The following is a 17,300-nucleotide window of genomic DNA, read 5'->3' as shown; positions in this document are numbered from 1 at the left end:
GACACACCTACTCATTCCAGGGTTTTTCTATATTTGTACTATTTTCTACATTGTAGAATAATAGTGAAGACATCAACACTATGAAATAACACATATGGAGTCATGTAGTAACCAAAAACAAATAAAAATATATTTTACATTGGAGATTCTTCAGTAGCCATCCTTTGCCTTAATGACAGCTTTGCGCACTTGGCATAGATTTTTTAGATTTTTTTATTAACCTTTTATTTAACTAGGCAAGTCAGTTAAGATCAAATTCTTATTTACAATGATGGCCTACCAAAAGGCAAATTACCCACTGCAGGGACGGGGGCTGGGATTTATATATATATATAGGACAAAACACACATCACGACAAGAGAGACAAAAACACTACATAAAGAGAGACATATAAAAATAGAATACCGTATTTCAGAACGTGACCTACCGCTTGCATAGAATTATCAGACGATCACAGAAATAAGAATGAATATGAGGTGCTATCTTGAATCCTTGGGACATCCATTCCCTAAACCATTTTACATTGACTTCAATGGGGTAGGAATGTCCCAAGGATCCCGGATAGCACAGATCATGAATAAAACGGGCGTCTCCATTCAATTAAATGATGGCATAATGGGTGGACTGGCTGCCATTGCGAGTGTACCATAGGTGCAAAGCAGGAAGTAAAAGCAGGAAGTGTACCCATCAGTCTGTGCCATCGAGGTGTGATTTCTTGAATCAACACAAGAATAATAATTTAAGAATAATAATTTTAAAAAATACATTCCATTGCATGAGCCACATTTGTAGTATGGATGTGGGCAAAACCGTGAGCACCTGTGGCCCCTTATGAGGACTTCTGATTTTTTGTAGCCCCCAACCCAGTTAAAGTTGCCCATCCCTGACCTATTGCAGAGAATTTACTTGTCACAGTACAAGAAAATGGAATGACTTGAAAGCCAGCTAGTGGGCGAGATTATGAAATGACAGCTCCCTGTCCCTCTGACACGTAGTTTGAAAATATCCACAATTGATAAGCCTATGTATAGGGAGAACAGAATGCTACAACACAATGGATAATTTTATTAGCTTGAAAGTGAATACAAAATTCTAGTAGAGGCTTTAAATTACAGTAGACCTATGCCATTAAACCGCTCACAATGTATAGTGCACGGAAAAGGGGAGCACAGGTGAGGTTGCACAGCCACTCCGTTTAAATTAAGGACATTGATTCTCAAAGAACTTATAAATGCCTCCGTAGTTAAGCTATTGCAGTCTTACCCCACCAGTACTCCATTGTTTGTAAAAATATATATATATATATATATATATAATTGTAAATACTGTAGGCATAGCCTCAACATGGTTAAAACCAGGGGCGCAGCTTAGGTTTTAGAAGTGGGGGGGACATAAATATATATATATAAATATACACACACACGTATTTTTTAAAATCCAGTTGGATAAACACTCCAAATAGCCTAACCAACCACTGGGAGGCATCCGCATGGTCCTAAAGCACACTGTTGCCTCGTTTGGATCACATTCCAATGATACAACTGGCCCGTCCCCAGTGAAAGTTGTGCCCCTGGTTAAAACAAAGTTTGATATCATGGATGATCAGTTCTTGCATTCAGAGCTCTATGTATTTGAGTTTCGTTAGCTTACATTTCTCCACCCCCACCTTCCCTCAACGTTACCCAAACAGCATATATTTATTATTGTTTGAACAGCAGATTTACTCTTTTCTACCCTTTTCCCCAAAATGTCTTACTCATCTTTATGATGGCTGATAAGCAATGCATACATTAAGAAAATACGTTTAGATACTTTACCATTCCCTTCCTGCAGTACACACTGCTCAATTGAAAAATATTCATATTTGGCACGGTATGTTTCGTCCAGGTATAATCCATAATCTTCCTCCCACAAAACCTGAGCTTTTCCTTTAGCCTTGATAGAAAGACATTTAATCTTTGTTTCAGCTGAAACTACCAAAATAATTCTCCCTGTGATAGTATCTCCCCTTTAAAATACATATGGCCCATTTTCCGCATCATATTTGATGGTAAAGATTTGGATCGTCATTCTGGTCCACGAAATGAAGCGTAACCAACACAGAAAGAAAAACAAATGTTGGTAGGGTTCACAACGGTCTTTAATATAACATAGTAAGGGAGGAGGTCTGTATTTACAAAAGGCGGGGACAATAAGTAGGCCCAGGCCCACAATATTTGCAATGTCATCATTAAAGTCACGTCTGATTAATTTTCCAATACTTGTGACAGCATAACTCTGATTCTTCTCCATCAAATAATAAGTTATAAAGGCTTATATAAGGTTTATGTATGCATAGGGTGTGGTATTTAGTTGGTGTTCCTGGTTTTATGTATCTCATCATTAAAAAAAATTGACCCGTAGCCTATTATCATCGTGGACGTTCCTGCTTTTTATTTCACTGTACTTATTTGGAAATTGCCATTTTTACTATTATAATATATATATATATATATAATATATATATAATTATTCGATTATCAGCACCACCATGAAATTAGAACATTCATTGTTACATTCGTAACAGCAATATTCATATTTAGACAACTTATACAAGGCACACTTAAGCAGAACTTTGTTCCATTTCATTATTCATAGTTGGCATTTCCACAAAGATATTGAAGTTACACAAGTTGTCATGTCAATGACAAGAAACATCAACAACAGAGAAGTATGGAAGTATAAATGGAAGTCTAAAGAGATAGAGAACTGCGCATGTATCATATACAATGCATTCATTTGTTATATTTTACCCTCTTATCTTTTCTCCCACTAGGATTTACCACCAAAATCAGACAGGGATGGGTACGTTCCGTAGGCTGGGGGAGGCGCTAAAGCTCCTGGGGCCATTGGTGGATAGGCTCCTGGGGCCATTGGTGGATAGGCTCCTGGGGCCATTGGTGGATAGGCTCCTGGGGCCATTGGTGGATAGGCTCCTGGGGCCGTTGGTGGATAGGCTCCCGGAAATTGTGGTGTGCTGTTCCATCCAGGTTGGTTAGCATTCCCGCACGAGTCAAAACCAAAGTCAGAGTAAGGTGGCGGCTGCAGTCCAGGCGTTTGAGTTGCAGGGAGGATGACCAGTGGCAATTTGATTTCTGGGTCTCTGGCATAGGGAACATCCAGGACGATCTATGACGTAAACAAGGATATTGGAATCAAAGGGAATGCAATAGTTAGGCTATAGGCCTATGGCAAAGCACAGTATGCAAGCTAGAATGAAAAGGTAAATGATTACATTTGAGTCATTTACGCCCAACGCTCTTAACCAGTAGGCTACCTACTACCCTTGATTATTGGATTTAATGTATATTCAAACTCATATTTCAAGTGCAAACTGTTTAAAAAAAAAAAAAAACTTTTCCATTTTGATCAGAAAAAATGACTTGTATAAATCGATCAGTGACACTTTGTCAAACAGTATAACGATTTACCAATTGCAAAACGTGGACTCAATAAGAACATGGTTTGCCCAACAGCAAGTTATACTTAGATAACATTTGTGGTTAAAAAGTAACCAGCCTCTAGTCTTTGCTCTACATTTTTATCAATGATAACAACCCACATGACTTCAGAAGTTGTAAAAATTGGTCTTTAATCATTTCAAAAGTCTGACTCCCTTGGTAAACAATGACAAAATAAAAGAGAGGTGTTTCACCAGAGCATTCATGTTGTAGCAAAAAAGCCCACTACAGCATGTTGTAAGCCCAGAACATGTTTTTCTGTATCTTAGTAAATAAATAGTCAAAGCACATTGTAGTAGTGGCTTTGGATAGACACTGAATATATGTTTTAACAGTTCACTCTCTCTCACACACACACACAGAGACAAAGAGACACACACCTTCAGCCTGTACTCGCATTTAATATTACTGCAGGTAAAGATGGATGGAACAATGTGTTGTGGGATTTTAAGGACTTTAGTGACTTTCAGTTTCCCAGATGGCGGGATGGGCTCTCCCAGCTCTTTCAGGATGTCTTTGGTGGACACCCTCCTCTTTCCCCTCGCAAAGAAGCTGTCCTTCTGGTACAGGGTGTACTTGGGCTTGATCTCACGAGAGGAGCTATTCTCAATGGACGCCACAACCTTTAGGTCTTCACCTGCAAAGGGAGGGGGTGTATATTTATGGTAGCAATGTTGTTCTGGATTCATGAAGGTCAAACCTAATATGAGATAAATGATCATTCAAACACTTGAGCAAATCTACCATGTCTGTGCATGATTTGCGTGAAACCTCAACTTGTGCTTTTTTTCCTCATTCTGACATGTATGAATAACACTTGTATTTATGAATTACTCAGAGTGGAACTGACAGCGTTTTTTAAATGTTATTTAACTAGGCAAGTCAGTTAAGAACAAATTCTTATTTTACAAACAACCACAGAGTTACACATGGAATAAAGAAGCGTACAGTAAATGACACAATAGGGGGAAAAAAGAGTCTATATACAGTGTGTGCAAATGGTGCGAGGAGGTAAGGCAATAAATAGGCCGTAGTAGCGACGTAATTACAATTTAGCAAATTAACACTGGAGTGATGGATGAGCAGATGGTGATGTGCAAGTTGAAATACTGGTGTGCAAAAGAGCAGAAAAGTAAATAAAAACAGTATGGGGATGAGGTAGGTAGATTGGGTGGCCTATTTACAGATGGGCTATATAACAGCTGCAGCGATCGGTTAGCTGATGTTGTATAGTTAGTGAGGGGACTCCAGCTTCAGCGATTTTTGCAATTCGTTCCAGTCATTGGCAGCAGAGAACTGGAAGGAAAGGCGGCCAAAGGCTTTGAGGATGACCAGTGAGATATACCTGCTGGAGCGCGTGCTACGGGTGGGTGTTGTTATCATGACCAGTGAGCTGAGGTAAGGTGGAGCTTAACCTAGCATGGACTTATAGATGACCTGGAACCAGTGGGTCTGGCGACGAATATGTAGCAAGGGCCAGCCGACTAGAGCATACAGGTCGCAGTGGTGGGTGGTTAAGGGGCTTTGGTGACAAAACGGATGGTGCTGTGATAGACTGCATCCAGGTTGCTGAGTAGAGTATTGGAAGCGATTTTGTAAATTACATCGTTGAGGATCGGTAGGATAGTCAGTTTTACGAGGGTAGGTTTGGCGGCATGAGTGAAGGAGGCTTTGTTGCAAAATAGGAAGTCGATTCTAGATTTAATTTTGGATTGGAGATGTTTAATATGAGTCTGGAAGGAGAGTTTACAGTCTAGCCAGGCACCTAGGTATTTGTAGTTGTCTACATATTCTAAGTCAGAGCCGTCCAGAGTAGTGATGCTAGTCGGGTGGGCGGGTGCGGGCAGCGAACGGTTGAAAAGCATGCATTTAGTTTTTACTAGCGTTTTAAGAGCAGTTGGAGGCCACAGAAGGAGTACTGTATGGCATTGAAGCTCGTTTGGAGGTTAGTTAACAGTGTCCAAAGAAGGGCCAGATGTATACAGAATGGTGTCGTCTGCGTAGAGGTGGATCAGAGAATCACCCGCAGCAAGAGCGACATCGTTGATATATACAGAGAAAAGAGTCGGCCCGAGAATTGAACCCTGTGGTACCCCCTAGAGAATAACACCATATTAAACATGCATTGAACTGCATCCCTCTATTCTGCCAACAATGTCTTACTATGCGTCATGACATTCTTTGTCAAATATAACTTTTTTTTATTTCTTTTACTGTGAATTTGATATTTTTGACTGATATAACTGTCTGTTTCATATCTGCAAAGTAATTCAAATGCTGTCAATTCCACTTTAACCACTAAAGTCAACAATGCAACTGACAATATTCAGCTGTATTGTTTGTGTATGCATGACAAAGAACAAAATGCAATCATCTGAAAAGCATATGCTTGAAGATTGGAATACTGACAACGCCCTCCCTTCACGTTTACATATTTCCATGCCTTATATTTTCTAAGGACAGTAAAATGTTCTTAAGCAACAGTAATAAACATTGGTATGGTATGAAAGGCTATATACCAGATGTGCATTACTATGTCCCTAGCTCTCATTAGTCCTGTTGGTTTTCTTACCTAAGTAGTAGCCCATTCTCTCTATGTGAATGTCCATTCCCACTTTTCCTGAGGTGAATAACTTCATCTTTTTATCCTTGGTTCCATGCTGAGGTATCTGAAAAGGAACAAAGACACTTGTGCTGCAAACAACACTACCACCATACAACCACAATCAGGAGGATAAAACATTTAAGAGCAGCATTGGCAATACTACATTAGTATCCTGCATACCACTGCTGGCTTGCTTCTGAAGCTAAGCAGGGTTGGTCCTGGTCAGTTCCTGGATGGGAGACCAGGTGTTGCTGGAACTGGTCTAAAAAAATATCCCAATGCCCCAGGGCAGTGCTAGGGGACTCTGCCCTGTGTAGGGTGCCGTATTTCGGATGGAACGTTAAACGGGTGTCCTGACTCTCTGAGGTCATTAAAGATCCCATGGCACTTATTGTAAGAGTAGGGGTGTTAACCCCGGTGTCCTGGCTAAATTCCCAATCTGGCCCTCAAACCATCATGGTCACCTAATAATCCCCAGTTTACAATTGGCTCATTTATCCCCCTCCTCTCCCCTGTAACTATTCCCCAGGTCGTTGCTGCAAATGAGAACGTGTTCTCAGTCAACTTACCTGGTAAGATAACTAATAAATAATCAGGATAGGCTCACACAGTAGTACTCATTGTGTCAACAGGGAGTGTGTGTGTGTGTGTGTGTGTGTGTGTGTGTGTGTGTGTGTGTGTGTGTGTGTGTGTGTGTGTGTACCATCAGCTCAGGGATGCTGCCCAGGTCTGCCTTGGAGACAAAGGGGAACTCAGCCCTGGCTTTGCTGGATATCCTCATTGATCTGCTCAACTTGGCCTCTAACGTATACAGGATTTTCCCCCAGGCGCCTTTAAAGGATGATGGCATTGCTCTATGAACAAGGAATATCAGTATTATTACATTTTTTTAAATTACAAGACGAAGACCAAGAATGGTGATAGATTATAGTCAACATTCTACATAAAGTTGATATTTTATGGTGTAGTATCTACAAGCAATTTGGAAACTACAGACTAGGGCCATAAATAAACAAGTGAACTGTCATAATCGGAAAATGGCAACCAATGTCTCCGATTGGTATATGGTGCTAGACCTGTAACTAGGCTACAGTAGCTCTTTAGTTACATATACATCAAGACAAAGCCATTATGGGTCGGTTTCAAGGACACAAAATATGATTATTAATAGGAGAATCTCCATTGAGCGTTCATTTCAGCCCTAGACTAGGATGACCCTTTATGTAATTAGGCTATTTACAGGTAACTGCCAAAATAAAGGAAACACACGTGTAAATGAGGGATACAAAAAAATATTGAATGTGGTTCCTGAATGCGGTGCCTAAGTTAATTAAGCAATTAACATCCCATCATGCTTAGGTACATGCATAAAAATGCCCAGTTTCCCATTATTTTGGTCTCAGTAACTTTGAAAGAGGGGTCGCAAAGGAGCATAGGGGGTTTAAAGTATGTGTCAGTCACCAGATCTCAACCCAATTGAACTATTATGAGAGATTCTGGAGCGGTGCCTGAGACAGTGTTTTCCACCACCATTAACAAAGCACCAAGTTATGGAATTTCTTGTGGAAGATTGGTTTCACATCCCACATCCCAGTTCCAGAAAAATAATCTATGCCAATGGTGCATTGAAGCTGTTCTGGTGGCTCATGGTGACCCAACGTCATTAAGACACGTTACGTTGGCAATTCCTTTATGTTGGCAGCTACCTGCATATACATGTACTATCTGCAATCTATTGATTATATTATTGACTTAATATGGCTGTTTGCACAGGCAGCTCATTTCTGATCTTTTTTCACTAATTGGTCTTTTAACCAATCTGATCAGATATTTTGCAAATAATTGGGCAAAATATCCTAATTTGGCTGCCTGTGTAAACGTAGACTAAATCATTCATTTCTTCTCATTCAGTGTATCATATAGGTATGCTAACATGCTGACCAAACCGGACGGGCACTTTGATTTTGTTCACCCACACCAGAAGTGATGAGGACACGCAGGTTGAAATATCAAAACAAACTCGGAACCAATGATATTAATTTCCGGACAGGTTAAAAGTATTAAACATTTGTGGCAATTTAGCTAGCTAGCTTGCTGTTGCTAGCTAATTTGTCTTGGGAAATAAACATAGGGTTGTTATTTTACCTGAAATGCAAAGTCCACTACTCTGAAAATCCACAGATAAAACGGTGAAACAAATTTGTTTCTCATCTCTCCTCCTTCCTTCACGCTTCTTTTTCTTATTTGAACTTGATGCGACGGTTGGCAACCAACTTTACGGTGAATTACTACAACCGACGGATCATCTTTCAATCACCCACGTGGGTATATGCTCCTAAAAACCAATGAGGAGATTGGAGAGGCCGGCATGTTGAGTGTCACAAATAGAGCCAATCGATTTTAGCGCCTGGCGCCGCAGACGCTCGCTGCTGCGCACGAGCAGTGTGGGTGCAATGATTTGAATCGCACGCGATGCGAGTGTTGTGGTCAGCATGTAAGACACAATCATAAAACACAAGTACTTAGAAAGTTAACCATTGTAAACATTCTGAAAACAACTCAGGATTACCTTGTTGATGTTAACAAGATAGCTTACTACTCTAATTATATGATTGTGCTCATGATCAAGTGTCTAAGCGATGTAAATATTAGCCCACCAGGTGTGTTTGCAGGGCACTTACTGTTGAGGGATCTGAAATGTGAATGGGTAAACGTGAGTTCCAGGAGCTACGACATTACAATCTGAAAAACAACAAGTCACGTTTATGTTAAAAGATCAAAAAGAATCTGTCCTAAAATATGGACCAAATATTTTCCAAGACCATGCACAAAGATATCTCATTACCGTAACACTTGTAAAGTTAGAAAATAAACATAAAGGTGAAAAATAAAAATAAAAACATTTAAACTATTTCAATTTGAACCAGTTATCTAATTACCGTAACGTGTGGCATGTTCATAACCTGGATGTTTAAAAAATATATATATTTGTTTTAAATTATTATTCATATTTTAAAAGAACACATATAAAGAGTAGATATTTTGTAATATTATTCTTGGAGTATTTTATCACTGATGCATTTCGGTAATGAGATCCATGTTACAGAAGATGATACCACATTACGTTAATGAACAAATAAATGAGCAAACGGTACTTTAATAAGAGCAAAAAATATCATTTAGAACCATATTAACCATTAAGAACAACACATTGATCATAAACTCCCTACCACTACCCAGCTCTACCACATCCCACTCCCCCTAAACCACCCTTTTTTATGCAAAGTTCTGCCCTATTCCTTGTGTAATTACATAAACAATTATACAATAACATGATTACAGTGTTACTACTGTAAGATAACGACAGTGTTCCAACCAGTGCCTAAAATAATGCTTTTTTCCCCTGTATTTGTGTGCATGTATGTACAGTTGAAGTCAGAAGTTTACATACACCTTAGCCAAATACATTTAAACTCAGTTTTTCACAATTCCTGACATTTAATCCTAGTAAAAATGCCCTCTCTTAGGTCAGGTAGGATCACCACTTTATTTTAAGAATGTGAAATGTCAGAATAATAGTAGAGAGAATGAATGATTTATTTCAGCTTTTATTTATTTCATCACATTCCCAGTGGGTCAGAAGTTTACATACACTCAATTGGTATTTGGTAGCATTGCCTTTAAAATAGTTTAACTTGGGTCAAACGTGTCGGGTAGCCTTCCACAAGCTTCCCACAATAAGTTGGGTGAATTTTGGCCCATTCCTCCTGACAGAGCTGGTGTAACGGAGTCAGGTTTGTAGGCCTCCTTGCTCGCACACGCTTTTTCAGTTCTGCCCACAAATTTTCTATAGGATTGAGGTCAGGTCTTTGTGATTTCCACTCCAATACCTTGACTTTGTTGTCCTTAAGCCATTTTGCCACAACTATGGAAGTATGCTTGGTGTCATTGTCCATTTGGAAGACCCATTTGCGACAAAGATTTAACTTAACTGATGTCTTGATGTTGCTTCAATATATCCACATAATTTCCTTTCCTCATGATGCCATCTATTTTGTGAAGTGCACCCGTCCCTCCTGCAGCAAAGCACCCCCACAACATAATGCTGCCACCCCCGTGCTTCACGGTTGGGATGGTGTTCTCTGGATTTCAAGCCTCCCCTTTTTCCTCGATACATAACGATGGTCATTATGGCCAAACAGTTCTATTTTTGTTTCATCAGACCAGAGGGCATTTCTCCAAAAAGTATGATATTGTTGTCCATGTGCAGTTGCAAACCGTAGTCTGGCTTTTTTATGATGGTTTTGGAGCAGTTGCTTCTTCCTTGCTGAGCGGCCTTTCAGGTTATGTCGATATAGGACTCGTTTTACTGTGGATATAGATATGTTTGTACTTGTTTCCTCCAGCATCTTTGCAAGGTTGTTTGCCGTTGTTCTGGGATTGATTTGCACATTTCGCACCAAAGTACGTTCATCTCTAGGAGACAGAACACGTCTCCTTCCTGAGAAGTATGATGGCTACATGGTCCCATGGTGTTTATACTTGCGTACTATTTTTTTGTACAGAAGAACATGGTGCCTTCAGGCCTTTGGAAATTTCTCCCAAGGATGAACAAGAGTTGTGGAGGTCTACAGTTATTTTTCTGAGGTCTAAACCATGGTCTTACAATGGAAGAGGCTGGCTGGAGAGTACAGCCTATTGTAAACAGGTCCACAGTGTCATCAATTGTGCAAATATTCCGTAGGGAAAACAGCTAAATATGTACTCGTTCTTTACTTTTGTTACGGCATTTCATTCACAACAATACAGCAACTATTGTAAAGGTAAATGCCTGAAAATCTGAAAAGTCTGAAAATCACAACGTACCGTAAGATATGTATGAAGAATATAAAGGAATACAGCACAATTTGAATAGAATTATACTATCTGTGACATGATCTATTTGTGAATTCTACTTGTCATATAGAGGACTGCACAACGACCTCATATTATGTAATTGTGTGGGATAATGTCAGCTTCCACCAAACCAACATTGGAACTATTTTCTCTCCATACCCCCTGATTCCTACCGCAAGCTCTGGACAATTTCACCTGGATCTTGCAGCTAGCTAGCTGCTATCCGAGTGACTATTGGCTAACGTCGGTCCGGAGAAAACACCAATTATCCCGGAGCTAACCAGCTGAAGAGTTCCATCAGCCACTCCTGGGCTACAATCACCAAGCCGGACCCATTTTACTGCCGATGCGGAGCCCCACCGGGCCTTCACAACTGGACTACCAACGTTATCTACCCGAGGGAGTTATTCAACTGGCCCCTCCGTCGCGACGTAACCTGAACGCCCATCTGCTAACTGCGGCCCATTATTCGTTAGTTGTCTTGAGCATAGCGGCTGCTAGCTGAATAGGTCTATCGGACAATTTTCCCCTCTACCACACGGAACCCCACTAACCTACCGACAGAAACGCATGAGGTGGCTAACAACAGACCTCCTAGCTCCACTCCTATTCCCCAGGCGCTTTCTTTTCTTGACTTCTGTAACCATAAAAGCCTTGGTTTCATGCATGATAACATTTAGAAGCCTCCTCCCTAAGTTTGTTTTATTCACTGCTTTAGCACACTCTGCCAACCCGGATGTCCTAGCAGTGTCTGAATCCTGGTTTAGGAAGACCACCAAAATTTATGAAATCTCCATCCCTAACTACAACATTCCCAGACAAGATAGAACGGCCAAAGGGGGAGGTGTTGCAATCTACTGCAGAGATAACCTGCAGAGTTCTGTCCTACTATCCAGGTCTGTACCCAAACAATTTGAACTTCTACTTTTAAAAATCCACCTCTCTAAAAACAAGTCTCTCACCGTTGCCGCTTGCTATAGACCATCCTCTGTCCCCAGCTGTGCTCTGGACACCATTGGTGAACTGATTGCCCCCCATCTATCTGTCTCAGCCTCCAGTATTTATGCTGCAGTAGTTTATGTGTCGGGGGGCTGGGGTCAGTTTGTTATATCTGGAGTACTTCTCCTGTCCTATTCGGTGTCCTGTGTGAATCTAAGTGTGCGTTCTCTAATTCTCTCCTTCTCTCTTTCTTTCTCTCTCTCGGAGGACCTGAGCCCTAGGACCATGCCCCAGGACTACCTGACATGATGACCCCTTGCTGTCCCCAGTCCACCTGGCCATGCTGCTGTTCCAGTTTCAACTGACCTGAGCCCTAGGACCATGCCCCAGGACTACCTGACATGATGACTCCTTGCTGTCCCCAGTCCACCTGGCCATGCTGCTGCTCCAGTTTCAACTTCCACCTGACTGTGCTGCTGCTCCAGTTTCAACTGTTCTGCCTTATTATTATTCGACCATGCTGGTCATTTATGAACATTTGAACATCTTGGCCATGTTCTGTTATAATCTCCACCCGGCACAGCCCGAAGAGGACTGGCCACCCCACATAGCCTGGTTCCTCTCTAGGTTTCTTCCTAGGTATTGGCCTTTCTAGGGAGTTTTTCCTAGCCACCGTGCTTCTACACCTGCATTGCTTGCTGTTTGGGGTTTTAGGCTGGGTTTCTGTACAGCACTTTGAGATATCAGCTGATGTACGAAGGGCTATATAAATACATTTGATTTGATTTGATTCAGAGATCGTGCTGCTAGGTGACCTAAACTGGGACATGCTTAACACCACAGCCATCCTACAATCTAAACTTGTTGCCCTCAATCTCACACAAATTATCAATGAACCTACCAGGTACAACCCCAAAGCCACAAACACGGGCACCCTCATAGATATCATCCTAACCAACTTGCCCTTTAAATACACCTCTGCTGTTTTCAACCAAGATCTCAGCGATCACTGCCTCATTGCCTGTATCCGACCTCCACTCATCACTGTCAAACGCTCCCTGAAACACTTCAGCGAGCAGGCCTTTCTAATCGACCATGCCCGGGTATCCTGGAAGGATATTGACCTCATCCCGTCAGTAGAGGATGCCTGGTTATTCTTTAAAAATGCCTTCTTCTTAAATAAGCATGCCCCATTCAAAAATGTAAAACCAGGAACAGATATAGTCCTTGGTTCTCTCCAGACCTGACTGCCCTTAACCAGTACTAAAGCATCCTGTGGCATTCTGCATAAGCATCGAACAGCCCACGTTATATGCAACTTTTCAGGGAAGTTAGAAATCAATATACACAGGCAGTTAGAAAAGCCAAGGCTGGCTTTTTCAAGCAGAAATTTGCTTCCTGCAACACAAACTCAAAAATGTTCTGGGACACTGTAAAGTCCATGGAGAATAAGAGCACCTCCTCCCAGCTGCCCACTGCACTGAGGATAGGAAACTCTGTCACCACCGATAAATACACTATAATGGAGAATTTCAATAAGCATTTTTCTACGGCTGGCCATGCTTTCCACCTGGCTACCCCTACCCCGGGCAACAGCACTGCACCCCCCACAGCAACTCGCCCAAGCCATCCCCATTTCTCCTTCTCCCAAACCTAGTCAGCTTATGTTCTGAAAGAGCTGCAATATCTGGACCCCTACATATCAGCTGGGCAAGACAATCTGGAACCTTTCTTTCTAAAATGATCTGCCGAAATTTTTGCAACCCCTATTACTAGCCTGTTCAACCTCTTTCGTGTCGTCTGAGATTCCCAAAGATTGAATTTAATTTTTTATTTTACTAGGCAAGTCAGTTAAGAACAAATTCTTATTTTCAAAGACGGCCTAGGAACAGTGGGTTAACTGCCTGTTCAGGGGCAGAACGACAGATTTGTACCTTGTCAGCTCGGGGATTTGAACTTGCAACCTTTCGGTTACTAGTCCAACGCTCTAACCACTAGGCTACCCTGCCACCCCGATTGGAAATCAGCTGCAGTCAAAGGGGGGGACACTCTTGACCCAAACTGCTACAGACCTATATCTATCCTACCCTGCCTTTAAGGTCTTTGAAAGCCAAGTCTACCTTGCACATTCACCTACTGCAAATCTACAATTCCAGTGTTTTTATTGCTATATTGTATTTACTTCGCCACCATGGCCTTTTTATTGCCTTTACCTCCCTTATCTCACCTCATTTGCTCACATTGTATATAGACTTGTTTTTGTACTGTATTCTTGACTGTTAGTTTGTTTTACTCTGTGTAACTCTGTGTTGTTGTATGTGTCGAACTGCTTTGCTTTTTCTTGGCCAAGTCGCAGTTGTAAATGAGAACTTGTTCTCAACTTGCCTACCTGGTTAAACAAAGGTCAAATAAATACAATTGAAATAAATTGTCAGGGAATGGTTTGCTGGGCATGAAAGGATAAGAATGGAGTTCCTTCCACCATCCTCCTCATTCCTAAATCCGATAGAAGAGGTTTTGTTCAGCATGGAGGTGGAAAGCATATGACTATCGGGCACAAGATCAGATGTCTCTATTCGATGCCATGAATCCTGCTTAAGAGGACATCACAGATTGCAGGGGATGGTTGAGCCACGCAAGGATATTTTCCCCCCGGTGTATCACAAGGGAAAACATCAGATGTGATGTTGACGAAAATCTCTGGCCAAACCAACAAGAGTGACAGGATGTCCACCAAGAAGATGGGAACTTGCAATGTTACGTACTGTGAGGAAGTACAATTTGTTTTTTACAGAACTTTTATCTACTGTTGAAATCGGTATCTATAAAGCTCAGTGATACACAATAGCATTCAGCTAGACAAAACTGACATTCTTGTACAGTACAGTAAGCGGTCAGTGTCAACAAAAAAGTAGAACAAACTGAAATTTGTATAAAAACAAACATTTCCAGGGTTGACTGCCATGGTGAAAAAACATCTAAACATTTTGACCTGTACAGCTCACACGATGACAATAACTAGGTTTTGAAGCATGAATTAAATGTTTTGGGTGAGTTACTACATCTTGCAGACATGCAATAGAGTTGTGATGTCCCATAAAACAGTTGTGACAATTTAACTTACAGTTTAGAGAATGTTAAGATTTTCAAAGAAATTAGCCAAAGCGATTGAGAAACTGTAATATTGAAAAATATTTACCTAATGTTCTAATAATTGTTTAGGGACCCACCCCTAAGTCATTTTGCCTTTTGGTAGGCCGTCATTGTAAATAGAAATTTGTTCTTAACTTACTAGCTTAGTTAAATAAAGGTTAAATAAATCAAATAAAAAAAACACCCCATACCTTGTCACAACACAACTGATTGGCTCAAAAGCATTAAGGAAAGAAATTCCACAAATTAACTTAATTAACAAGGCACACATGTTAATTGAAATGCATTCCAGGTGACTACCTCATGAAGCTGGTTGAGAGAATGCCAAGAGTGTGCAAATCTGTCATCAAGGCAAAAGGTGGCTATTTTGAAGAATTTCAAATATAAAATAATTTGTTTACCACGTTTTTAGTTACTACATAATTCCATGTGTTATTTCATAGTTTTGATGTCTTCACTATTATTCTACAATGTAGAAAGCAGTAAGAATAAAGAAAAACCATGGAATGAATGTGTCCAAACTTGACTGGTACTAATATATTTATACACACACACACACACACACACGAACCAACGTTATGCCCCTTGTAGTGCAGTAGTAGCGTCGTTCGACCATTGTCTATCTAATGATCTAACGACGCTACTACTGCAGTACAAGAGGCATAACCTTACTTCGTAAATAAATGTCCCATATAAAACTCTGGAACCTGTGCTTGATCTCTTACCTTGGCCTTTTTGTTCTCGAATGATAAATTGTTCAATGCTGAACATCTTGTCCTTGGAATGGTAAGTTACAGTTGTCTTATTATGATGTTCTGTCCAACGGACTTCTGACTTTCCCTTTGCTTTTATGGAAAGATAATCTATTTTGCAATCTTTTCCTAATTCCAACGTTATTCGCCCCGAAATGAAGTCGCCGCTGCTAAAGGTTTTGCCCATACCGTCGTAGGTTACGGAAATGTTCTTTATGGTAGCCAACATCTCAAGAGCGCACGGAGGGATAGTAAAGAAACTAAAATGTTCAACAGTTATGAAAGAAGGTAGCGAGTCTCTTTCACTATGTAGTCTAAACGATGGGCGTGGTATGAACCAGAATATTACAGTGAGACGTTGAATATGGCGATTCTCATTCAAACAGGGAAGAAGCCATTCACCAGTTTGTCAAGCATAATACTATCAAAATACGTTCGTTATCAAAGAATGGAGTTTCGCTGATCAACTATCGTCATTACTACCGTTACGGTTAGTATGTACTTCCAAAAAGCCACATGTCTTCTCTAGTTTTGGTGGCCTTAACTTCATGTTGGTTTGCAATTAGAATATCGACAAAATTCCAGTGAAACTGCTTTTCATCGGCAAGTTTTCTTGTCATGGACCTTCATGTATAAGCATAATTTTTCTCAACACATATATATGGAATAATCGGGATATATTGTAAAAAAATACTTATTTGTTTTTAGAATATTGGTTCCGGAATAATATCCTACTGGTGAGTCAACTTGTGAATGCAGAGGGTTTTTTACTTGGTTATAAGGAATTCGTATCACTTTACAAGATCCCTGTAACGCCTAAAGATTTTGCAATTGTTTTAGATGGCATTCCCTTAGGTGTTGCTTTAATATTCGACGAACCTTGTCATGCCTTATTGGAACGGTTTTATTGATAATACCTGTTGGAAAAATGTTTGAATGTTGCCACACACATACCTATTTGTTAAGAAAATTAAGGAAGTTTCCTTTAAAATTATTCATAAATATTATCCTGCCAACCACTATATGAAGAAGTGTTAGAAAAACTCAAATTGTACCTTTTGTAATGACCACCCAGAAACGGTGTTGCATCTTTTTTTTTGGCATTGTACTAATGTAAGGAAACTGGCAAGACATCAGTAGATTTATAATTTTATACATTTATGAAGATCTTACACTATTGTGTAGAGACCTACTGCTTGGATTCTACCTACAATAGAAATAACTGTAAACTAGTTTATGTAATTCATTTCATTATAATTTTGGCCAAATTTCATATTCACAAATGTAAATTTACAAACCAACGCATTTTCTTACCTTTCAAAAAGAAATTGAACTAATATTTTTTAGACATTTAAATACTCTAACAAAAAAGCTGTTTGAATTAGAAGTGTATGTATGCCCCTTAAGGTCCTTGTGTAATGTCATATTGTACCCCTAGCTCAAATGTCCTTTGTG

General features: G+C 40.3%; 1 protein-coding gene across 1 annotated transcript; it reads right to left on the bottom strand.

Moving 5' to 3' along the window:
• Positions 1–2,122: 2,122 nt before the first annotated feature.
• Positions 2,123–16,156, bottom strand: LOC109875813 (arrestin domain-containing protein 3). The gene is made up of 6 exons (XM_020468230.2): positions 15,819–16,156; positions 8,787–8,847; positions 6,809–6,959; positions 6,073–6,169; positions 3,881–4,137; positions 2,123–3,168 (listed from the first exon to the last, which is right to left on the bottom strand). The coding sequence occupies exons 1-6, from the start codon at positions 16,072–16,074 to the stop codon at positions 2,812–2,814; spliced, it is 1,179 nt and encodes a 392-aa protein (XP_020323819.1). The 5' UTR covers positions 16,075–16,156; the 3' UTR covers positions 2,123–2,811.
• Between the last annotated feature and the right edge of the window lie 1,144 nt (positions 16,157–17,300).

This window comes from Oncorhynchus kisutch, linkage group LG3, assembly GCF_002021735.2.
Source record: "Oncorhynchus kisutch isolate 150728-3 linkage group LG3, Okis_V2, whole genome shotgun sequence".
NCBI classification, from domain to species: domain Eukaryota; kingdom Metazoa; phylum Chordata; class Actinopteri; order Salmoniformes; family Salmonidae; genus Oncorhynchus; species Oncorhynchus kisutch.
This window is presented reverse-complemented; position numbering and strand designations above follow the sequence as displayed.

Bases quoted from the DNA above. Each gene is read 5' to 3' on its own strand.
- LOC109875813 (XM_020468230.2), bottom strand. From the start codon at position 16,074: ATGTTGGCTACCATAAAGAACATTTCCGTAACCTACGACGGTATGGGC. The intron at 6,960-8,786 runs GTAAGTGCCCTG...CCTTGTTCATAG, and splicing joins ACATTTCAGATCCCTCAACA to AGCAATGCCATCATCCTTTA. The intron at 6,170-6,808 runs GTACACACACAC...GTTCCTTTTCAG, and splicing joins GCAGCATCCCTGAGCTGATG to ATACCTCAGCATGGAACCAA.